We start from the raw sequence: 24,425 nt of genomic DNA, 5'->3' as shown, positions 1-24,425 counted from the left end.
TTTGCTGACGCAGTAACAAATTACAGCCACTATGCCACAGCTGGGGGGGGGATTGTGCCCTCTTCCTTCACTCCCACCATATTGCAACATTATACTTGATTGAAATTGTGTATTGCTGATTTAGAGCAGCAGTTCACAAGTTCACCATTTGATGGCACCAAATTAAAGCTGTTGCGGTGTGATCTTGGAAAGCAGTGATACAAATCCTACTGCTCCAATTTGTCATTCTTCATCTGCCCAATAAAACAAGTGCAGTGACCATCAATGTAATCAGTTACTATGTGGTTTTAGACCTTGTAAATGATGCTTGATGGGAGGCAGTGTGGCACATGAGAGGGAATTCTAAATCACCTTGGACCAAAATCCAAAAGTCAGTCTTATTAATGATGTTCAAGTTTAAGATAACTGCTGTAAGAGCATGTCTCTAGGTATTATAATGAAATGCCAAAGATGAGTAAGCTTCAGAAAGTTCTGCGCAATGTAGAAGCGGTGACATGCCGTAGATAATGTCTGGTCCCTGGTCCCTGTATGTAACCTTTCTCTTGGCAAAGTATTAGTGATACTCATTGAGATGAGATCACATAGGTCTTCTAGAGTTTATCTGAGGATGTAACTGTTACCTCTGCTTTAAAGAGGTGATAAGTCACAAAGTGTTTTGATTTTAATAGAAATGAGTAAAATAACTTGGGGAAAACATTTCTAGCCATTTGTAGTACATATTTGCTTAATAGAAACCTTTATTTTTAAAGTCAAGACAAAACACGTGGTTTCAGAAACTTCTTGTTCTCTCAGCCTTACGTAGGTTCCCAGAAGACCTACCTAAATCATTCCTTCCTTTACTTGAAGGAATATTTTAAATGGCTTCAGGGAGATAACGTTTTAAAGTTCCAAACTTCACTTTGTAAACCAAAATTATTTTACAGCAACGAAAAATCTGTCTGATGCATGTAAACCTCTGAAGAAGCGAAATCGGGCTTCAGCAGCAGAATCTTCAACTCTTGCTTTTAGCAAGAGTTCATCTCCTTCAGCTTCCTTAACTGAGAATGAGGTAAAAAAAAAGTGGTGTTTGCACACAGCCATTTAATTACAGAAATTTTCAGGTGTGAATCTTTTTGTTTAAAAACAAAAAAACAAAGGCGAATTCTCTAACGTTGGTGCTCTAGACAAGTTACAGTTCTGGCCTCTGTGAAACCTGTTAATGTGTGCATTGCAAATTCATTTATTGTAACAAGAACGTCTGATTTGGGGACGTCGAGATATTATTGTGGTTTTTAATGTATTTACCAACAAAGTTTTAGAATTGTAACCTCCTATTAGAGGCAAAGTAAATGCCAGTGTGTTCTGTATTTTCTTCTACAGACTTTATGTAAGTGTACTACATTAGTTACATTATGTAACTCAATATTGTCATGTTGCCATAGCTTTTATATTGAAGCAAGTTTCCTAATCCTCTGTTTGATCTAGAACTGGACAGTTTTCTGAGCAGAGCCCCTTTAAGCTCAAATTAGTTTTCAGGCTGTTTAAGTGCTATTTCTCTGTGATGCAAATAGCTTCATCGCTAGTAGAGTTAAGCAGGCAGTGAAGGATGTATCTTTTTGATACTTACTAATCATAGTCTTAGCTCTGCATATTTGGAACTGTAATTCTTTTCAACTGACATACAATAAATGAAATGTATGTACCAGAAGTGTATTCATACAATCCATTAAAACCATTCCCCAAGTCATCTACACTATTAAAACAAATCAGCCAAAGAATGGCAGCATGAGGGTGAAGTATGCATGCTGTTTCGCAGGTGGGTTCAGAAATGTAGTTGGTAGGATTTAGGAAAATATCCATGGACAAACAGCTTCAAGCAGTTTGTATTGCAGAAGTTGTAGAGAAAATACTTGCCTGCTAATGAGGGAGTAGGGCTTCCGCTATCGTAGAGACTCTTTCATCTCCCCTAACAAAAGCATGAGGCGCTTAGACGCTATAATGAATGCAGTTAAAATATCTAGACTATGTTCAGTAAATGGTTTGCCTTTGGGGGTGGGGGAAGATTGCATGTTAATGGCTGTATATCTTACTGTAACTTGAAAAATTCTATCAAAAAAAAAATAATCCCCAAATTCTCCCTCCTATACCCTAATAAAACAAACAACAAAAGTCCCACAGGAAAAAATGTCCAGGGCAGCGGTCAAGTAAAGTAATGCTTGTTCTCATTTTGTTCTCTCAACCGAGAGACTCCCAAACTGGCTTACCAGTTTCTGCCATTTTGATTTTTGTACCAGCACTTGCTGTCTAAGCTGTTTTTGTTTGGGACCATCTATTCAGCCAGACCCATTTAAGGAAAATACAATCTTTTTGATTCTAAATATGCATCTCTAAATACTGTAATCTCAGGAGAAAGATTCTCCTATTTCTAGATATTGTGTTATAAAAAAATGAAGTCTCCAGAAATTATTCCCTATAAAAGGTTAATTTTTGTAGGATTTTGGGTTGTATCTTAACAGTTCACATGTAAAAATTGATATGGTTGTATAGGCTAAGATGATTCTATGATTCTATGAAAATCTTAAAACTTAGCTCTTAATTTACTTAGCTACTGCTAAATAGCAAAAGATGTGAGAAAAATTAACATCTTACACTGCTCGTAAGACAGATATACAAATCAGAAAGGGAATTAATTGTTCTCAAAGTTTTAAAATGTTTCAGAACAATCACAGTCAACATAACAGAAATGTACCCTGTCAAACAGGAGAGATTTTGGGGGTGGAAGGGCGGGATACTGGGTAGGATGGGGAATAGACATGAGTGGGTTGGATCCTTAGATGGTTTAAAGCTACACTGACCTGAACTTGTACCAGCTAAGGATTGGACCCAGTTTCTTTCCTATGATATTAGGTATATTTTGCCTTTAAATAAAACAGAAATGACAGGCATGTGTTTCTGAAGTTACTGTTGATCTATTCTACTGAACAAGAAAAGCTCTAAACCTTGAATTTTGTGGGTGGCTTTAAAAACCTTTTTCCCTTTTGTATTGTTATTTAGCACTTTTCTAAATGGCTTAATTTTTGTGTGCCCTGAGAGTATTCATCCAGAGAGAAACCTTCTCCAGAGTGATAAGGGAAAGAGTTTAAAACGTAAACACAATCGTGCCATGCCGAAAGCCTTGCTCAGCTAATTGAATAGGATGTAATTCTTCTCAACATTAAATACATTTGCTGACTAACTTTTATATTTCTGTGTTCACTATTATACTATAAATGTTGACTTAAATGATCTTCTAACAAAGGAGAAAAAAAATACTGCATATTCCACAAGCACATACACCTTCACAAGCAATATTAAGTGGATCCTGGCTGTTTTTTCTCTTTATTTCATTCTTTTTTTTTCTTTTTTTCTGTTTTTCCCCCACACTACTTGTGGACAGCTGGTTCCAGAAGGGAACCTGCATATGACTGCTATTTGTCAAGGACTGTTGCTAGTTGCACACCTCTTAAATGTCACTCCATTGCAACTGAAGTCTAGGAAAGGTATGTTCACTAGGAAAGGGTGTGCTCAGTTTTTTCTTGTTTGAAAGATCATGTTACCTGACATGTTTTTTAAAGATTTCGGAAGTTTTTTGTTGTTATTGGAGGTATTTTTTAAATGGTGTTTACTTGAAATATTACAAAATGAATATGAATAGAGGCCAAATTTGCAATCAATGAGTTGTTTTGGGTGTCTAATTAAAAAGGGAAAGAGAAGGAGGGGGTGGACTTCTGCCTTAAGAACAGACAAGCATTTATAGACCTGACATATCAAAGAGTAAAAGGTAGACATGCACTCCTTTCAGAAAATTGGGTTTTTAATTGTGTTAAGATGGATGGAGAAGAATCAGTAGAGTTTTTTTGTAAGTCACTGGGCAAAATTTAGCAATACCTTATTTTTTATTTGGTATTTATACATAATGAATAAATTTCATACTTGCATACCTTGAAACAAAATACTTAATTTTACTTCTAGGCACTTGGCATCAGTAGTGATTTCCTCCAATATTTTATGTGAAATATGATTTTGCTTAAAATCCAGTTCTTAATAAGCAACTGGTGGGGCCTGGTGTATATACTCAACACTTCCAAGTCTGCAAAAGTTCAGAGTAGTTCTGTACTGCTGATATAAGACTTGGTGTAACCATCCAAAACACGATACTTGTGAGAAGAGATGCAGGTGGTGTATTCTTGTTTTACTTTTACTTTCTCCTTCCCCTCGCCAGTAACGTGGTAGGTGCTAGTAGAGTGTAACCAGTATTTTTTAATAAATAAAAAAGGCTTTGCATTACCATTGCGGCTGGATTATTAGCACACTTTGTGTGTTTGCATGAGACATATCTGCTTTAGCTTTTCAATCAATTTTTGTGGTTATTGGCTGGCTTCATTAAATTGGATGGATTTGTTGACAGCAGATAAGTGTCATAGCATCCTGCAGGGCCTAGATACTACTTCTGAACTTTGTCGAAGAATTGTAATATTTTTACGAGAGGATAAAATAAAGAACATGTAATACTCTAAATTCTTAGCTAGTCTGTCATTCATCATAGCCTCATGAAGTATGAGCTGACCAGCAGATGGCAGTTTAAAGAAGCCCATGAAAGATTTTGAAGGTGGTGTTTTTAACATAAGTTCTTTATATTCCCTAGAGGGAATTCCTTCCACTTCCCGTAATATCCAGTGTTGAAGCAAGCTCAATTGCTGGTTATAGCTACAACTTCTTACATTTCCAACACCTAATAATGCAAGACAGTAGCCTTAAGTTGTGCTATTTTTGTGCATATTAAACGATATATTTTTTTATTATCAATTTGAGGCAGATTTTTCTGTGTTTTTTATGGGTATTAGTATGTATACACAATGGAGAGAACACATACAAATCTTAAAAGGTAAGCTATTTGATGAAGAAGGCAGTCATGAGACACGTACAACTTGCGACCAAAACAGTACGTCAGCTCCATTTTTCAACCCTGGAGTCTAGTTGTCCTACAGTATACAACTGAAATATTCTAGGCGTGCTTACTAAAGGTAAAAATAACCGCCTTTGAGTTTCTAAGAACAGGAAGGAAGAAAGGAATTCACATTATTTTAAAGAAACTACTGCCCTAAGGAAAAAAATAGTTGAAGATAACCTCGCAGGTTGTTAAAAAAAATAAAAATCAGTGTGCTTCTGGCATTTTATTTTAGCTTCCTTCGAAAATAATTTTCTCTTCAAAACAAGATTTAAGAATAATTTAATATTTAATGTCACTTTGAATCCTCTGTGACTTAGCAGACAGTTGTTTTCTGTTTGTTTCTATATGCCTATAGTTTTTCTTTTTCCTGTTTCAAAGCACCAATAAGCTGACAGGGGTTCATTTTTGTGGAACTCTGCAAGTAATTGGACTTCTTTCGTGCTAAAGCCTCTAACAGTTGAAATGACTTGCATTGCCCACCAGGTCATACAGTTTTGTTACGATGGTTCCACTTTCACATGGAAAAAAAGTTCTAGGCTTGAATCTTGTTCTTTGGCAGCACATTTTGTGTAGAAGATTAAGTTTCTTATGTAATTATTCTCATCTTGTGTATTACCTAGGCTTCAGAGTGCAGAAAATCTGTTTACTGAATGTTTATCTAATGTAGGTTTTTATTCCACGTCCCATACCAAAGTATCATGAGTATCTGTAGGCAATTTTATAATGTTTTAAAATGTTCTCAGAGTTTTAATTAACTTTCCAGGCAAATTCAGAAATGCATAATATCCTTATCTGAAACGTCTAACTACTGCTAATAATAAAAATGAACCTTGTCCCAGGCCGTCTTTTTGCTCTTATAGTACTGTGTACACTTGTGGCACCGCATACTTAAAGAATTTATCTAGTCTAGCAGTATGGGCCAAAATACCATTCTTCAGTTCAGGAATTCTTATACTGAAATAAAGGAAATGTTAACTGTAACTCAATTGGCTCTGTCAGTTTTTCTGTCTCCGTGTGGGTGCACAATAGATTGTCTTTTGAATACAGTCTGATCTACCTGTATGTCGCTTATTGACTTATTTTTATAGAAGTTGTGCTTAGATTAAACAAACAACAAAAATCCCAGTCGTTAAGCCTTTGTTAAGAAGAAGAAAATGCAGTTGGTGTTTCTCTGTGGAAAGACTAAAGAGTTTGCTTATCAGAACATTCCTACTCCAATCTTTCTATAGGAAGCTCTTAGCCAGACCAGACCACTTCCTCCTGGATGTCTGTGGTATGGAAATCACTGACCCTGAAGTCACTTCAGGAAGTCTGAGCTTGTAGCAGTGTCCTTAGATTCAAACAGTGGAACTTAATAGCCAACAGCATTCAGAAGTCATGGAAACATGCTTCTAAAGTGCTTATAAAAAGATAAAATATCTTTTTTAATAAAAATATCTGCTAAAGATAATGGATGACCTGAGAGAGGACGCCACTTAAGCCAGCTGAGTAGCTTAAGACAACTCTGAAGGAGTGGTAGGTTAGTTTTTGTTTTGGGGCCTTTCTCTTACGGATCCTGCTGATCCTGCTGCAGAGGTGACTTGCTTACCAAACAAAAAAGCAGAATTTTCTACCATGCTCTAGTTTCAGTTTATATACCCCTAGCTTTAAAATAAGTGTACATTGTGGATTTTGTTTCCATTTTATGTTCTACAGCGAGGCTTATAAAACGAGAGATGCTTGAGTAAAACAAAGGGAAGCGGGAGGGTTAACTTTTTTGGCTCTGGAAAAATTTGCCCTTTACTTGATTTTCTGACTGTTTAAGCACAACACGACAGAAGAGCAACATTGTCTTGAATATGACTAAAACCCTAAGACCGCAATTTGTATTCTTAATACTCACATGCTGTTAAACAAGCACACGTGAGTAATACAAGAAGTGTTTTTGTAAGACTGAATGAGTTGATAAAGTGTTCTGAGGAAGAATATGTACATTTTAATGAAATTGCACTTTGGTAGGTAGAAAAATCTGAAAGGGTTTGCAGCTGGTAGAGTGGTGACTCTTGGAGCCCATTCCTGTTTGTGCATCATGGATGCGTAAATGCTAGCACCTTTCTCACGTTAAATTTCCAAATTCATTTTGAACCTTCATACACTGGGCAGGGGAAGCTTGTCTGAATTGGCTACAGGAGAGGAGAATTCATAGTGAAGCCCGTAAGCACTGAAGAGTACTTGAACTTTTTCATTTTGCAATTGCTAACACACAGTGAATAGTATTTGAAACTCTTCTGCTTCGTGGGGCATATGCTTTGGCCTCAACAAATATTGATGTTCTAGTCCTTTAGAGCAGGAGGTACTTATAGGGAAGAAAAAAAGTCACCACCCCCTTCCCGCCCCCAGGATAACATGAATCAGCAAAGACTGTTTTGCATATCAGCTTTTAAAAATGAAGACTTAATCCCAAACTTTAAAAAAAACAAAAAACAAACAAACAAAAACAACCACATTTAATGGCCAGGTCAACAGCTGATTGAGGATCAAGCCTGAAAAGCAGAATGATTGCATTTTGTGTTGCATCTGGCAACGTTGTGTTTGGGTTTTTTTTCTTAATTTTTGGGCTGCAGATTGGATGAATACAGCCATTTATTTTCAAATCTAGAATTTCTGAACATCTTTTTCCTTGAAATTGCAATGTAATGGTTTTGCTGGCACTGGTATTTGCTACATGATTTTAGAGCTGTCTGAAATGAAGTGGAAAATTGTGAATGAAGTAGAAAATTTGAAATAGAAAAAAAAGACTTAGTGGATGAAGAAAATGTCCACATAAATATTTCACTTCATCCTCACCCACTTCTTTGAAACACAGAGTGATTTGACTCCTTAAATTCCAGACTATCCTTTCTTGTATCACATTCTCAGTTGGCAGCCAGTCATACTGATATATGTCAGTACCGATTTGGATATTCTTTAAATTAAATTAAGTGGAATTTCAACTATCCAGATGTGGAGCTAATGATGCCACTTGCAGAGTTCATTCCTGTGATCCTAGAAATATGCAAGCTGAGCGTATGTACCAACTTGCATCTAAATAAAAAAAAAAAAAAAAAGAAATGCCAGAAAGATGAGGAATTGGCTCACATTTCTGTTATAGTGTGTAGCTGAAGCTGGAATCAGGTACCTGGTTGCAAACATATTTAAGAAATTGTTGTTGTAGGGTTGAACTCAACATTTAGACGTACTGAATGACGTGAGAGTGAAAGATGTTTCCGTACATTAATGGTTATCCCTTCACCTTTGACTGATGTAATTGATGGTGCAGTGAGCTCTGTGCTTAACTGAAACTCTCAGTCTTGCAACTGAGGAAGGTCTCATAGTAAGAAAAACATTTGAAAAGTGATTTTTCCATGATGCTTCTGTCAAATCCTCTTCCTGTCCCCTCCCCACAAATCTTTTTAGACAGATTCAATGAAAAAAAAATAAGGATATAAACATAAAATCACAAAATGCACATAGCTGACTCAATTTATTTCCATTTTTTTTCCTTTAGTGTCTTATTTTAAATGTGAATCCCCACACATTTATTCTTCCTTTCTCAGCCTGCCCAACAGCCTCCATCAAATCCAAATTCTTACTCAACATAATTTTGAGAAGGAAATGACATTATTCCACAGGCTGTCCTCGCATCTCTGTGCACATTGAATATCCCTTTTGCACAAACGTTGGGGCAGAGTAGCTCAGGAGGTGATAGAAAATCTCGTCCTGCTGTTTAGCAGTTAAACAATTGCCCGTTATGTAATAACCGTTATGCAAAAATACAATACGAAACCAAAAGAATTTACAGAGATGCCAAAAATTTTTTCCCATCTACTCAGTAACATTTTTTTTTTTCCAAGAACAAAGCTGTAGAAAACTTGCCTTAAAAAAAAAAAGGGGGGGGGATAAGAATAGTCACATGTTGTTACGTGTTCTCTTTGAGTCTTACACGTGTGAGCAGTGAATAACAACTGATGTACACGGGAGAGGGGAGAGAGCCTTGAGAATCCGACGGTGAAAGGAAGCAGGGCTCCTCATGCTTTCGGTCAGGCCAGGTTTTCAGGCCAGTTTTATCCCTTCCTCTCCCCTCTGCTCACAGATGCACGGTTTCCAGTAGAAAGACGTGGATTTGAGTTCTGAAATGCCAACCGGTTGCTCCGCGTTCAGCCAGTGAAAGCCTCTAACGGGAGCTACTCTAAAAATAATTGAGAGATTTAATAATTGAAGGCGATGGTAAGGGGAGCCGGTGTGATGTGTAAGGTTTGCCAGTGCTTGTGCCGATACTAACTGCAGCAGAAGGACGGTGTCTTCCGTGTTGCAACATCTTTAATTGCTAATGAAAAACGCAGGTGATTATAGAGTTTGGGTGTGATTTCATTGCCGAAACTTGTCAGTCGCTATACAGCCGAAGTGAAAAACTCCTTTTTTCCCCTAAATTCGCTCTTTCTTAAAAGTTGTACTTTGCCTCTGTGAGAAATAAATTCCTCAGAATGTAAAAGACCAAAATAGCAACCAGCAATGGCTATAAATTACTAATTAACAGCTTTTGCCACTAATCGAAGTGTTGGTTCCTTTGAACCTTGGCCTAAATATCAGAAGAGGTAATTACATACAATTTGCTTTGCTGAGGAGATTGTGTTACAAAAATAAGAACAAGACAAGCTCTGGCATGATCACAAGGAAGATTGAAGTTAGTAAAGTAACAGTTTTTGAAAAAAAAAGACCCCAAAAGCTGTTCTGGTTGTTGCAGAACAATGCTGTGACTTGGGCGCTTGCATGCGTCCCGTCAGACCCTTCATTCAGTGACGCGCTAGCCGTGCTAACAAACCACAGGAGCGTTAATGTTTAATTTTAGAGGTGGCTGTGTTTTACTTTAGGCACTGATTTGCGGCAGTCATCTTGTAAATCACCTTTCCTTGCTGTTTGTAACCTGCAGGTATTTGTGTTGCGAGACCCGGCTGTTCCCCGGCTGGGTCTGAGGCCTGGCCCTGCCGCTGCGGCTTGCGGAGGGCGCAGGCGTGGCCTTCCCAGGCCTCCCGTGCCCTGCATGCCACCGGGCCTAAGTCCTCTCCGACAAACATTTTCGGCCAAGATTGCCTCAACCCCTTCCACGCAGGCCTGAAGGGGGACGGGCAGGCGTTTCACTTCACTGCTGTCTCCCTCCGCTTTTCCTGAGGGAGCTGAGCTGTTGAATTCTGGCTCTCGCCACAGAGGGAGCTGACCCAAAAGAGGGCTGTGTAGAATAGGGGTTATTTACACAGGGAGGTGGCCGGTAGAAAGTGTTTGTCCTTCTGTGAGATGAAGCGCATGAGTTCAAACTCTGAATTATCCTCAAGAAATGCTCCCCTTTCTTACAATTGTATGGGGGAATCTGTTAGCCCCCCACTTCGTGAGCTCCCTAAAATGAGCTGGTATAAACCCTCAGGTGGTGATGATGGTAGCTTTGCATGAGTTACGTGTAATGTGACTGTTGGAGGCGATAAACCTTCGGTAGCGGTGGCAGCCAGGCAGCGATTTGCTCTGTAGCAGCAGCCTGCACGAGGCAATAAAAGTCTGGTGCTGAGCTTATGCATGTATTGATTCTTAGGCACTGCAGCAGCCCACGAGCAGGTATCCCTGCTTAGTGCAGAGCTGGCGCTTGGTAGAGCATCTTGTTTTTAACGTGGGGGGGGCTCCGGGCAGTCACAAGGGGCAGATCACGCTCGTCTCGCAAGACACTCTCAGCTTGGTTGCTGTATATGACTAAAGGTATCTGCTTCATGCTAGGCATGTCGGTATTCAGGCTTGAAATCCGGCATTAATCTATAGGCTGCTGTAAACTGCCAAGTTTTGTCTTAAACAGGCTGCTAGAAATTGGGTTTTGTGGCTATGTTTGGGATGTAGTGTTTAATTCTTGCCAGTGCTGCTTTGGCTCAGGAGCCGTTTAATGTAAATGAAGGGCTATTGCATTAATTCTAAGGAAGGCAGTAACATTTCAGGTTTGTAGGAAAACGGTTTTCAACCTAAGGTTTGTACATGTGTGTGATTTTGTGCCCCATATCTGAGGGGTTTCTGAAAGGCTGTCATCTGTCAACAGGATTACCTTTCCTTAGAGTTACAGCAGTGCATGGCTTATGCTAATTAGCATTTCTGGGGGAATAGTTTAAACAGAAATAAGCATGTTGTGTAACTTCACTGAAACCCTAAGGGAAAACATTTTTGTTTTTTTTGCTTAACTCCAGTACTACCTTTCTTAATCTGCCACTTCCCAGCAAAAACTGGCTGCTCAGGGTGCAGCTGCATTCGCAGTTTGCTATTTCCACTCTCTTTCCAGAGGACAGAGATTTCCCAGTATTTGAACAAAGCAATGATTTTACGTGCAGTTTCTTTTAACTCACTGAAGGATTCCACTTCTAAAACCCTCTGGCAGAATCTCAAGATCAATCCAGTTGTAGAAATATTCATAGGTAAAGTGTAGGCAGGAATCACTTCAGTAGTATGCATTTGCACAGAGAAAATGCATTTAAATCATTGCAAGTTATCTGGAAAAAAAAAGTCAATATGATCCAATTTATGAAATATTCTTATACAAAGTCAAAGAGAGCAAATGTTAAGTGCAGGAATGCAAGTTAGCTGGAAGCAATGGTGAGAAATAATCACTCAAAGCCTGCATTTCCAAAGGGATTTTATAAAGACTAATATTAGGCCTGATACATCTTTACATTTTTATCTCTGATTTCAAAATAAATCACTTCTAATAAATTTGCACATGATGTGGAGGTTGGCTCATAGGGAGGTTGCATGTAGCTGTCTCCATTACTTGGTGAGCAGGACAGGTTTTAATCAAATGTGCTTTACTGTAGATAAATATAAGATCGTACGTCTGAAAGCAGAAAGCAAATTCTTCATGTAAAGTATGTCTGTGTTCTGACAAACAGCTATTGGCAAAATGATCTCTTGAGCACTCTGGCAATTCACAGTGAGTTTCAGTGCTGTGTTGAGAAGGCTCGGGGAGAGCCTTAGCCAAGGGGAACAGAATTAGTGAAGAGGAGCAGGACGTTGATTTGCTTTGAATATAGTAGTTGGGAGCCTTGTGGTGTTCTCATGCCTGATTTTTCAACAGCCTTTGTAAAGTACAGATAAGGTTTAGAGAAAACCCACTAAAATCCTCTTGAAGCTGGAAAAAATTCCGTAGTGAGATATTTAGACCTCATTCTGGATAAATGTGGTCTTCAATCCAAATAGGATTGAAACGGGCTTAATTGCAGCTTGCTTCCACAGGAGGAAAAAATCTGGTTCCAAAGGACTTTTAATGTAGGTGAAACACCTTGAGAAAGCATCATCAGCTGTGATTTGCAGTTAGACAGCTCAAAAGGGGCATGAGGCCTTATTTTTGATGGTATGTGTGAATAGCCATTAGAATAAGCTTCAAGAGAGGTGGCAGGTTTGTTTTGCAATGCAAATTGGGATGCTCTCCTAGAGAATGTACTTAGCCAAACAGTTCTTTGAGTTCAGTCTGGGGGCAGCAATTTGAAATTCTGCTTTAATTCTGTTTTATGCTGTAACAAGAGATAAGACAAATGACTCATATGTGCATTCCAGCCCTAAATTCTATTGAACTGAAAAATGCCCTGTATTTTCTCCTAAGTATTACTTTCTTTTCCTTAAAGTAAATTATGGATATTAAAAAAAACCCTCTAACACATGTAGATTTGTTATATAAGATTTATCCATAACAGAGTCACCTTTTGTAGTATTTTGAATTCATTGTTAGTTATAACGTTCTACAAACACTTTTTCTTCTTCTACATATTGTGCCCACTTTCTAGGAGAATATTTGGGTAGGAGACTTTCATACGTAGCTTAAAGTTTTACCAAGTTTCTGAAATGAAGTGTTACTTTCTCTTAAAGCACATATTCAAACTTTAATCAAGGGATCTGAGAATGTCCCCGTGTTCCTGGAGGCTGGGTGCTTCTGACTAACTAGATTATAGAGCTGAGTATAAATAAAATGCCATATTACAAAGTCTTGGTGTTTTGCTTTAGCAGCTGTTGAATTTGTGAAAATGGTTGTTATCACAGAGACTTGCACAAATACATACTCTGGTTTTAATCAAACTGTTTCTTTAAAGGTGGGGAAATAAACCCAAAAGAATGTGCCTCAGTCTGTTAGCCTGAATTGCCGTCTGCTACTTCCTTCAGTTCATATTCTGAACAAACTGCACCATACGCGACTGCTTTCTCTAACACGTATGTTTAATCTTCAGATCTCCGATGGCCAAGGAGATGAGCGCTCAGAGTCTCCCTATGAAAGTGCTGATGAAACTCAGACTGAAGTGTCTATATCATCCAAAAAATCTGAGCGAGGAGCGGGAACAAAAAAAGAATATGTGTGTCAGGTGAGAGATGTTAGCTGGGGCAGGGAGCTATGGTTTCTGAGGTTTCCTAGAAAAGGTCTTTTTAAAGGTGAAAATGACAATATTAGGCCAGAAACAGGTTTATTGTGCATGTCTCACGTAGGAGATATTAGTTAGTGATCAGGTTCCCCACATCAGTAAATGGAATTCTTCATTCCTAATTTCTTTTTTCATGATCCCTAATTTCTTTTTCCTTGATCTCAAATAGGTGATTTAGCCTTTCTGTTTTAGTTTCCAGGTCTGTAAAATAAGCATAATTTTTTTACCCCAGAGTAAGTGCATGAATGTTGTCGGGTAACTAGTTAAATGATTGGGAAGAGCTGCTTGCTTGTCTGTTCATAAAGCGAAGGAAATATAACACAGTTGGTTCTGCACTTCTGAGGGAGCGCTGCATGAGGCGCGATGCCTGTATATTGAAAGCAGAACCCTTCCTGAAAGTATTCTAACACTGTTCTTAGATTACGAAAGGATAACACAATACCTCTGGGCAGAGTATATTTGTTTCCAGGAGACTGGGCAAGCAGTTATATTTCTATTTCTTCTTGGACATAGTGATGATGAGGTTGTATCTATCTTTAATTGTTGGCTAATCGCTTAAATTCTGCCAGCATTATTGTCGAGTTCATTTTTAGTTATGCATGTGTCATTGCTAACAGCCTGGGCATAGAAGTTTCATTGTGCCTCCTAGATTAATTTCTTTTTTGCCAAAGAAAAGGAAAATAAGGATGCTTTTTAACACTACTCAGATGTATCAGTGTGCGCAGGGAAAATTTTCTTAAAGCTATTTTCTTTTCCTTTTTTCTGTCAAATTGTATTTACTCATCAACCATATTTCTGTGAGTGATGTTTCTAGCAGTTTAAAGATAATTAATTGTTTCAACTGGAAGCAAGGGCATGTGATGATGCTTGTAGAATTGTCTTTCACTTGTTAAATTTGATTTCAACAACGGGAAAAGAGATTTTTGAGGAGCAGTATATGAAAAGGAATAAAGAAAACAGTTTTTTCCACATATGAACTTTTCTTTAACATTCAATGCCTTTGTGTTGTAAAAGCTGTGTGAAAAAACAGGTGATCTCCTACTGTGTGAAGGACTTTGCTATCGAGCTTTTCATGTAAGCTGCCTTGGGCTCTCTGGAAGACCTGCAGGAAAATTCATTTGTAGTGAATGTACATCAGGCAAGTTTGTCCCTTTCTATTAATAAAAGAAAAAAAAAGTTGTAGTTTTCTCATACATTGTTACAGGAAGTCATCCTGGACAGAGTATGTATCTGTGGAGAAGCTATACTTATCCTTTGGTGCCTGACAGGGTGGGAATTCATTAGTACTGTTGTAACTTTGCCATGTTTTAGGAAGCTCACTCTGTTTTCAGTGAGAACTTTCTTGCAACTTGGCTGATTTGCTCTGAATTCCACTGCCTTCATAATTGCAGATTCTTTGCTGAGTACTATTACAGAGTAGAATTAATGTCTGTCACAAAGACCTAAGAAATCCTAGTAAAAAGCAGCAAGTGAAACATTTTAAGTCCTTTATCAGTTCTTTGTTTGTCTATATCAATCTCTTGCTTTTCCTATTAAAAGACTACCTTATTGCTATTAATGTCATTTGCTTTTAATCCTGTAATAACTGCTTGGAAGTTTTTAATCAAAAATATTACATAAAATGTTTGTGTTCTTGCTCATAAGCTCAGCTCAGAACATGTGGTGAGCCTTGCTGGAAAAAGACTGCTTCAAAATAAGGTTGATCCAAGCAGTCCAGAGAGAAGATTGGCGGATATTTGTCCTTGGTTGGTGGACCTGCTTCAAATTTTACAGGATCACAGGCAACCAATCATCCAATTTCATTGCTTTAACAAAAAAATCAGTTGTCCTGGCATACTGACGCTTATGAATAAGAACATAAAAGCAGATCCATGAGGCTTTGGGTGTTGTGTACACTTTAACTGCAGTGGGTTTGCATTGTAACTTTGTTTTTTTGCTTTGTTTGATTTTATTTTTTCTTTCTTTGATTTTTTATTTTTTCTTTTTCTTATTTAATACTGAAGAGTTAAAGCAAATAAATTGCTGTATCCAATAATAGGATTTGCTTTGATTTTAAAAGAAAACACAACACCTCCCCTACATGTGTCAAAAAAAAAATTAAATACACAGGTTCACAGGTTTGGATGAAAAATTAGTTACATTATTTTTATTACTTTTGCCACTAGGTGTTCATACCTGTTTTGTGTGTAAAGAGAGAAAGGCAGATCTGAAACGCTGTGTCGTCTCTCACTGTGGAAAATTCTACCATGAAGCCTGTGTGAAAAAATTCCATCTAACTGTGTTTGAGAACAGGGGTTTTCGATGTCCTCTCCACAGCTGCCTAAGTTGTCATGTTAGTAACCCCTCCCATCCACGAATTTCAAAAGGTAGTTTCATTTTTACATTTTAATGCCTGATAAATTAAGTCTGTTTACGGTCTGTTAAGGTAAGGAATTTATTCACGTAGTAGCTCCAAGCTGCAATTTCAGGCATACGTGTACCATTGATTGATTCAGATTTTTTTTTAAAATAACAATTGCATAATTGTTGTCAACGTTAGTATTTACCTTGTTTATGTTCATTTTAAACTAGTTTTAAATTATCTGTGGCTAGGCATGTTTTCTTCTCAAGAGAGAACGAAATGCGTATATGATAGTCAGTGAGAGACAGGGCACGCAGAGCAAGGGCAAGATCTGCAAATGCATATTGCAGCAGGGCTTGCTGAACGTGAAGATGTGAATCCATGTGTATTTTTAGCTTGGGGCAACATTTGTAGACAAAGCTGTATGACTGAGGAAAGCTTGTCTACTTTGTTGTTCACAGCTAAAGCCTTCACGTTTAAATAGTGTAGTGCTTTAAACTCAGTATAATGTTCTTTAAAAACCTTTTGTTAAATCAGTATTGTTGCTGAATGTAAATATGCAGATGTTGACAATGTAACTGATATATTTTTTGTGTATATAGGCTACCTCGAGTAATAATACCAGTTTTTTAGATCAAATAAGAGATGGGTTTTGTTCAAAAATAATATGGCAGTATTCTGCTTTGCTAGGAAAGATGATGCGTTGTGTTCGCTGTCCTGTTGCATACCATGCTGGAGACGTTTGCATTGCTGCAGGATGTGCAGTCATCGCTTCCAACAGCATTGTTTGTACGAATCATTTCACTGCCATGAAAGGGAAAAGTCATCATGCGCATGTCAATGTGAGCTGGTGCTTTGTGTGTTCAAAAGGTAAACTGATGCAAAGCTCTTACGTATATGTAACAGCAAAATGCTTTATTCTTCAATTTACATTTTATTTTACTAATCTGTCTACACAAAGTTATTAGAAAAGTGTTTGACTCCCTTAGATATTGAAATAACTTCAGGTTGGCTTGTGCTGCTTTAAGTTTTTGAGTATCCTTTTTTTTTTTGCAGATATAATTTACTAAAGAATGTTTTCACTTGGACTTTGTCCAGCAACCAGAAGCCTAATTTAATTCTTTGCCAGAGACGCATAATGAGAAGTCCTTCTCTGTTCTTTCCTGTGTGCAACGTACTGAAGCTCTTTTTGTGTTTCTTTATCGCTAATATGTAATATTAAAACATAAATATTTTAAGAGTTGCTTTCAGTTTAATAGCAGACAGCAAATTGAATCCGTAGTAGTTGTTGCCAGGCGGGCCACTAATTAAGGATGTTTTCCTTTATGTTGTATAATAAATTTCTTTCGTATTGAGAACCACAAAACGCGTAGCGCTGATTAAACTGTGGCAACGAGAGTTTACCTGATTTGTTAACAAATTAACATGCAGCGTAGCAGCTTGCTAAGCAGCAGCTAACTTTCTACTTGTTAATTCATGGAACAAACTAACAATCTTGTTCCCCACCTCTTCTCCCGAGGAAAAAAAACATCAGAGAAATCTGATTAGGCTTAATTTTTGTTGTCCAAATTTTACATACAGTAAATTCTTAATATATATTAAACTATGTTAAACATATTATAATTGTTAAAATAAAGTAATTTTACTTTGTGGTACATTATTCTGGCTTTTTTATAACTAGCTTGCTTGTTAATTTATATGTATCACTAACCCGAGTCTGCCAGGCATTCAGATGAGTCAGGATCCTTTGGTTTTGGTACACAACTAAATGATATGTTTGTTGCAGACTGGCATGGTTTTAACCATTTTTTTCTGGCTGAACCTACCACATACGTACCGCACTGCTTTGAATCTGGTTGGAATGCGAAACTTTTTTTTTGTCTTGATGTTTTTCAATCCTTTTTTTTTTTTTTTCTCGGAAGGAGGAAGCTTGTTGTGCTGCGAGTCATGTCCTGCAGCGTTTCACCCAGACTGTTTAAACATTGAAATGCCAGATGGGAGCTGGTACTGCAACGACTGCAGGGCAGGGAAGAAACTCCATTTCCAGGATATTATTTGGGTTAAACTAGGAAATTACAGGTCTGATGAACATTTTATTTTCTTTTACAATAATAGTAGAGTGTTTTAATAAAGTGTCATATAGCTGGCTTCTTCTGTATGCCGACCTTGCTGCACACAGAGTTGTCATTTCTCTGAACGAGGGATCCCATCTCACATGGAGCTGTTCCTGTGCTTAGCACCCCAGTCCTAAGACTTAAAAGCTTTGCTGTTGCTCTCTGCCGTGGCAGTATCTTCATAGGACTCCTCCTGAGTCTCCTGATGTGTGCTTCTACTAAGGATGCCTTCAACCCCCCTTGTTTCAGAGATCTCTTCGAATAATTAAGCTTGTATAACTTGTAATTGAGTAAATTGCTACCTTCCTGACTGGCAGATAAGTCAATCAAGCTGTCAAGGTTTTACACTTCATTGAGATTTGGGTGAGATAGAGGTGGGTGGGGTTTACCCTGGAAAGCATTAATAGCTGTTATCAGCTGTCTCTTAATCTTTGACAATTACAGAGATTGCAGACTTTGTTAAAGATGCTTTTGCTAACCAGATATAAGGAGCTTTATGCGTATGCTTACCTTGCAGGCAAGGGAAAGTCATACAGATCTGAGTGCAGGCTTTTGTTTTCTAGCCTAATCTTCTTCCTCTGCCCAGTGAGTTGGAGTGTGGGGAGGAAAGGATTTAAAGTTTGCTTCAGGCTGTTTTGGTTTGGTTTTCAGTTTGAGGCATTTTGTTGTTTTTTTTTCATCCTATATTTGGAAATAATTATTAGTTACTGCTGCTCAAGGTGATTTTGTTAAACTTGCTGAAAAAGCTTTACTAAATTGCTGTGCTTTTTTGTTTGTACTTCTGTGCTAGATGGTGGCCTGCAGAAGTTTGCCATCCGAAAAACGTTCCCCCAAATATCCAGAAAATGAAGCACGAAATCGGAGAATTTCCTGTGTTTTTCTTCGGTTCCAAGGATTACTTTTGGACACACCAAGCACGGGTGTTCCCGTATATGGAGGGAGACAGAGGGAGTAGATACCAGGGAATTAAAGGAATTGGAAAAGTCTTCAAAAATGGTACATAGCTAAAAGTAAAGAAAAATAATCTTGCGATATGCATGCTTTACTTTCTTCACACGTAGCCTCAGGACTGTTTCTGTGCATTTGTTTTACAATATTGAAGTACAAAAGTTTGTTTTAGTATTTCGACCAGTAGTCACTATCACTAACTTTGAATTAAAGCATTATTATCATGATTTGTAAAAAACTAGCATTTGATTGAAATTCTTTCTGAAGATTTAGGCTTTTTGTAAAGCAAATGAGTATAACTCAGGCAGTAGAATTGATAAATTTGTTAAGAGCATTAATACTCCAGAAGCATTGGTTGGAAGCTATTTAATGTTTTAGCTAGGAAGATCATGCTTCTCTAACACACATGGTACTAAGCAGGTCAACTTGACAGGAGTGATTCTTTCTAATTTTTTTTTTTTGATACAACAATCTTTTTTAGCTTTGCAAGAAGCTGAAGCTCGATTTCGAGAAATAAAGTTACAGCGAGAAGCCAAAGAAACCCAAGAAAGTGAACGTAAACCTCCACCGTACAAGCATATTAAGGTAGAGTTTGAGGAAGATACACTCTGTACTCAAAGGTCTAGGCTAGCTCTGAGAAGTAAGAGCTGAATGGTGTGATGGGGAGAAGAGGTTGTAATGCTGTGTTGGTAACTGTGCTTTCTTTAGAGCCAAGTAATTATGAAATTTTGTTTCTGTTGGAACACCTAATGTTGCAAAACCAAATTAGTAACAGCTGTAATAACTCATACAATATATTTAAAGTTTTGAAGTGATATTTGAACAATTTTAATGTCTTATTCAGGTGAATAAACCTTGTGGTAAAGTACAGATATACACTGCTGACATTTCTGAGATTCCCAAGTGCAACTGCAAACCCACAGATGAAAACCCTTGTGGCTTTGATTCCGAGTGCCTCAATCGGATGCTGATGTACGAGTGTCATCCACAAGTTTGTCCAGCAGGAGAACGATGCCAAAACCAGTGCTTTACGAAACGTCAATACCCTGAGACAAAGATCATCAAAACGGATGGGAAAGGGTGGGGTCTGGTTGCAAAGAGGGACATTAAAAAGGTATGAATCATTCTTGCCTAGAAAAGATTTGGTAGCTTGTGACGTCCTTTGTGGGTTTGGTATATACTTTACCAGTGGTACTTGGTATCTTTCAGGGAGAGTTTGTGAATGAGTATGTTGGCGAGCTAATTGATGAAGAGGAATGTATGGCAAGAATCAAATATGCACATGAAAATGACATTACTCACTTCTATATGCTTACTATCGATAAGGTAGAGTATTTGAAATCTCCTTCTGTTGTTTAGTTGTAACGTTACTTTGACTTCTCTTCCTTCTTCTGAACGCTCGATGTTCCTGTGTGTTTGAACACACACCTGTGATGTTCCATTGTTTCATATATTCACAATATTGTATCTTCTGCGCCTGCTTGCTCCCTTCTATATACATATACACATATATAATGTATCTCATTGGCTCTTACTAGGTAATGTAATAAAGTAAATGCTAAGGTCTGTACATTTCGTGCTTTGCTGCTTGAAATAAAGTATAGCAAAAGTATTTATCTGCCTAGTTTTAGGAGAAAGTGTGAAGTTTTGGGAAATAATGCTGTAGTTGAAAGACTTAGTTAGCGATATGTTTACCAAAACTTCAACTAAAAAACTCACTTGTGAGTACTGTGAAATATAGTTCTAAGGCTGTTTCATATATGTGAAAGTATCCCCAAGCAAAGAAGAGTTGGCTTCATATTTTTGCAGTCCTAATCATCTTTCTTTTGTCCAAGATTGTACTACTCTGTATTTCTACAGCTACAGTTTTTGTTAGCCCTCTAACCAAGGAGTTATTGCACAGCCGAAGAAGGATGAAACCATGTTCCTCTAAACACTTAAGTTTCTCACCCCTCTACTAAGCTGGCACACAATGTCAGCTTGTTAAATATCTGAACTGAATGTTTGACTCTTGCTGTAGTTAGTAAATAACCATTGTGGTTCTGCCTTTCACAAATGTCCGTGCTGTTTGTAGGTTGACCCATACATGCACTTAGGGTGTCTGAATGTGTGTGCACGTAGTCATGAAAATTCTGCATGTGCATTATAAAAATGAGTTGGAAGCAAACCTTAATAATTAAAATACTGTTGTTCTGCCTCAATGATAGAATGGTGCAATATTCTTCATAAATAAGCAAAGCTCTCTCAAGCAGGTCTGCAATGAATAACAGTTTCAAAATTCTGGATATTTCAAGGTTTTATTTTATTTGCCTAGTATCTGGTATGTTTGGCGGAGGTAGAACTTAAAAGGCAATTGTATCTAGGGATAGGACTTCTTTAGTTTACCAAGAACTTGTTTTTGTTCAAAATAGGCTGATCTGGGGAAAGAAAGCTGGTGGAAATCTGGTAATATCTGCAAATAGCCATGCAGTGACTTGGTAAATACCATAAAGCACAGTACTTGTAAATGCATAACAGCTTTTTGAATGCAAAGTAAAGGGTAAATGGACTGAGATTGAGTTTTGAAGCTTTTCGGAGTGAGGGGAATTTTACATGACCAGCAGAGTGCTCACAAGAACGCTTATCCTGCCATGTGGCTGAGATGGGTTCTGGGACAAGGTGAGCTAGATCATGAGTATTGCTTTGGGAGTGTCTCATTCCAGGCCACCTGGGACACTACAGTTTTCAATACAACACGTAATATTGATTTGCTTCTATGTTTCTGGGTAGCAAAAACATGTCTGTTTTGAATGTAAGTAGTGAAATAATTTATGGAAATTCTTTTTTTTTTTTTTGTGAGGGGAGGGAGAAAAGCATTCACTCTGTTGCTGGTTTGATCTCCAGGACCGTATTATTGATGCTGGCCCCAAAGGAAACTATTCTCGTTTTATGAATCACAGCTGCCAACCAAATTGTGAAACTCTAAAATGGACAGTAAATGGAGACACTCGTGTCGGCCTCTTTGCTGTGTGTGATATTCCTGCAGGTATTTCAGTTTGTGTTGGTTTTATTTTAATTCGCTAAGCTAAACATTTTACATGGATACGTTAAATCAGTGGGAGGTCGTGGTTTAATTGATTCAGTAAAATATTTTTGTATAGAACTGGACACGTGGAAGAGATGTTTTGTGGTGTTCCTTTTACTGTAATGTTTCTTAATAGTGAATTCTATGTCTGCTTTTTTATTGCTTGCTTCTAACGATACACCAAAGAGCCCCTAGTTAGTATCTGTGCAGTCACTTTGTGTTGTCTGTCAAAAAAGTGGAGCAGTTTTTGTTTTAGAGATCTCAAACAGTATTTCTGCATCTTTTCTTCAACTGAAGATAGAGTGAGTGTTTAAAATACGTTTGAAAATATGTATGTTCTGGTTTGTTTTTACAATATTGAAATGCATACATGCATATATGCACACGTCTCTATATAGCTATATCACCTATATCTACAGCTACATATACATATGGATATCTATAATGTGCAGACTATGCACATGCGGTTTTGTAAAGTCAAACTAGTTTGCTTTAAAGTGTAACTGCATAAGACATCGTGCAGTACTGGTGCCTAGTTAATCATTGTCAGTGCTTGTGAGCAGTAAAGGGGAAAAAATCTTAGATAATAAATCAACAAGCAAGTACAGACCCAGAAGACAGATAATAAAGCCTTTATTTGTTTGTAATAATTTTGATAGGCTTCATTACCTTGTCCTTCATAATAAAACGGTGTGTCTCATCTCACTCAGGGACGGAGCTGACTTTCAATTACAACCTTGACTGTCTGGGCAATGAAAAAACAGTCTGCAAATGTGGTGCCCCAAACTGCAGCGGATTTCTTGGGGACAGACCAAAGGCAAGTAATATATCAGGGTAACTTGACAGTGTCTTGTCAAACTAGTAGCCTTGGTTTTTCTTTTAGGGTATATCTAGGTAGACCAGCTTTATGTTATGACAAGGGATAATCACTTTAGGTCCTGAATAAGAAACATTGCTAGCTACTGGCACTAGCTTTTGGAATTAGAAGCGTATAAAAATAAGTGGGTGCAGAGGGGAATAACCTCTAGTTAATCCCCGTCACCTCTGAAGTATGAAGGAGGGGAAAGGTTATAGGAACTAGGAACTAAGAACAAACTGGCCACAGTTGCTTGAGTGCTGCACTAGAGTGAATTCAGGGAGAGATGGTAGCACAAAACCGACTGTTTATTGGGTAAACCCTATCCTGCAGAGCCCAACTATAGCCAGTGAGGTTTTTCTGACTTCACAGTTTAAATCTAAAATGTTCGCTAAAGTCATTAAAGATCTTCCAGTTGAAGTTGAACTAAAGAATAAAATATTGTGAGTTTTGAAATGTAAACATAATGAGGGGAGGCAGGGGAGATGTAAAACTATCACGAAATGGTGTGTATGATTCATGTCAGGTTAACTTAAAACCTGTCCTCCAGTAGAAGGACATGTACACAGTCCATACCCCGCATTGTGTACACAGTCACAGTTCCTGAAACTCTGCTGTGTTTCAAAGAATGCAAGTGGATGCTGGTTTTAATAATTCCAGTGTAAATTATGCATAACTGGAAGAGAAAAAAAAAAAGGATATTGAAATGTTTGGTAGTGCAACTACAAAATGGAGGCAAGTTAGCCATAAGTAGATTAGACTGGAAATTGGAAGACTTTTTTTTTAAGTCATAAGAAAGTAGAAGAGCTTACCAAGAGGAAGAAATTATAGGGACAAGAGGTGATTTCAAGTTGTCTTTTTATAAGAGTTAGTGTGGTTTTTATTAACATGGATAGGCACCACGAGGCTCTGGACAAGTCTTTACCAAGTCAAATTTTTGCCTGTGTGCACTGTCTGCCAGGAATGCCAACAGTTTTCCTTGTTTGTGTAATATTTTTCTTTTGCAAAACTGGCATTTACAGATTTGCAACTTAATCTTTTAGAATTCTTCCACTAATGCCTCAGAAGAAAAAGGCAAAAAGACCAAAAAGAGAACACGGAGACGCAGAACGAAAAATGAAGGGAAGAAGGAATCTGAAGATGATTGTTTCCGTTGTGGTGATGGAGGCCAACTGGTGCTGTGTGACAGGAAATCTTGTACTAAAGCTTATCATCTCTCCTGTCTTGGTTTAGTGAAACGTCCTTTTGGTGAGTGACCTCCCTTGTTAAGCTTGTGTAAATAAGTAACTTGCAGGTACCTTGTTTATTGCACAGAAACCGTCTCACAAGTGTCTTTTTTGAAAACGTTCTTTTTGTATGGTGGGAACTTCACTCATGAGTAGTGTAGGAGTTCTTCCTCAACATGGAGGCACAACGATGGCCTTTCTCCGGCTTCTCTGTTAAAATCAACCTTCGGTTTTATGAATGTAGGTAATTGCTCCTATTGGGTGATGTACTTACTCAGTGTGGCTCTGTCACAGGGAAGCTGATTATATCTCAGAAATGCATATGAAGCCAGTTGAGTTCAAGCCAGAAGAATACCAGCGGCATCTGGAATAAGACGAGTAGGAAAACTTTAAGGGCAGTAGACGTCAGGTTGCAGTTCCAGATACTACTGGAGCTACCTGGTTCTGCAGGCAAAGCCTG

The 24,425-nt window shown here is 37.9% G+C and overlaps 1 protein-coding gene across 7 annotated transcripts in view; it reads left to right on the top strand.

Moving 5' to 3' along the window:
* Window positions 1–24,425, top strand: part of NSD2 (nuclear receptor binding SET domain protein 2) — an 80,567-nt gene that overhangs the window by 53,233 nt on the left and 2,909 nt on the right. For all 7 annotated transcript variants that reach the window (XM_080589969.1, XM_080589973.1, XM_080589971.1 and 4 more), the window contains 13 exons: window positions 924–1,048; window positions 13,228–13,359; window positions 14,431–14,554; window positions 15,582–15,782; window positions 16,448–16,627; window positions 17,680–17,836; window positions 18,662–18,867; window positions 19,301–19,404; window positions 19,664–19,933; window positions 20,029–20,145; window positions 21,703–21,844; window positions 22,594–22,700; window positions 23,783–23,987. In XM_080589969.1, coding sequence (XP_080446095.1) covers window positions 924–1,048; window positions 13,228–13,359; window positions 14,431–14,554; window positions 15,582–15,782; window positions 16,448–16,627; window positions 17,680–17,836; window positions 18,662–18,867; window positions 19,301–19,404; window positions 19,664–19,933; window positions 20,029–20,145; window positions 21,703–21,844; window positions 22,594–22,700; window positions 23,783–23,987 — 2,070 coding nt within the window. The remainder of the gene's footprint in view (window positions 1–923; window positions 1,049–13,227; window positions 13,360–14,430; window positions 14,555–15,581; window positions 15,783–16,447; window positions 16,628–17,679; window positions 17,837–18,661; window positions 18,868–19,300; window positions 19,405–19,663; window positions 19,934–20,028; window positions 20,146–21,702; window positions 21,845–22,593; window positions 22,701–23,782; window positions 23,988–24,425) is intronic.

The sequence above is a fragment of the Anser brachyrhynchus genome (genome assembly GCF_964034855.1).
Source record: "Anser brachyrhynchus genome assembly, chromosome: 4".
In the NCBI taxonomy this organism is placed as follows: domain Eukaryota; kingdom Metazoa; phylum Chordata; class Aves; order Anseriformes; family Anatidae; genus Anser; species Anser brachyrhynchus.
This window is presented reverse-complemented; position numbering and strand designations above follow the sequence as displayed.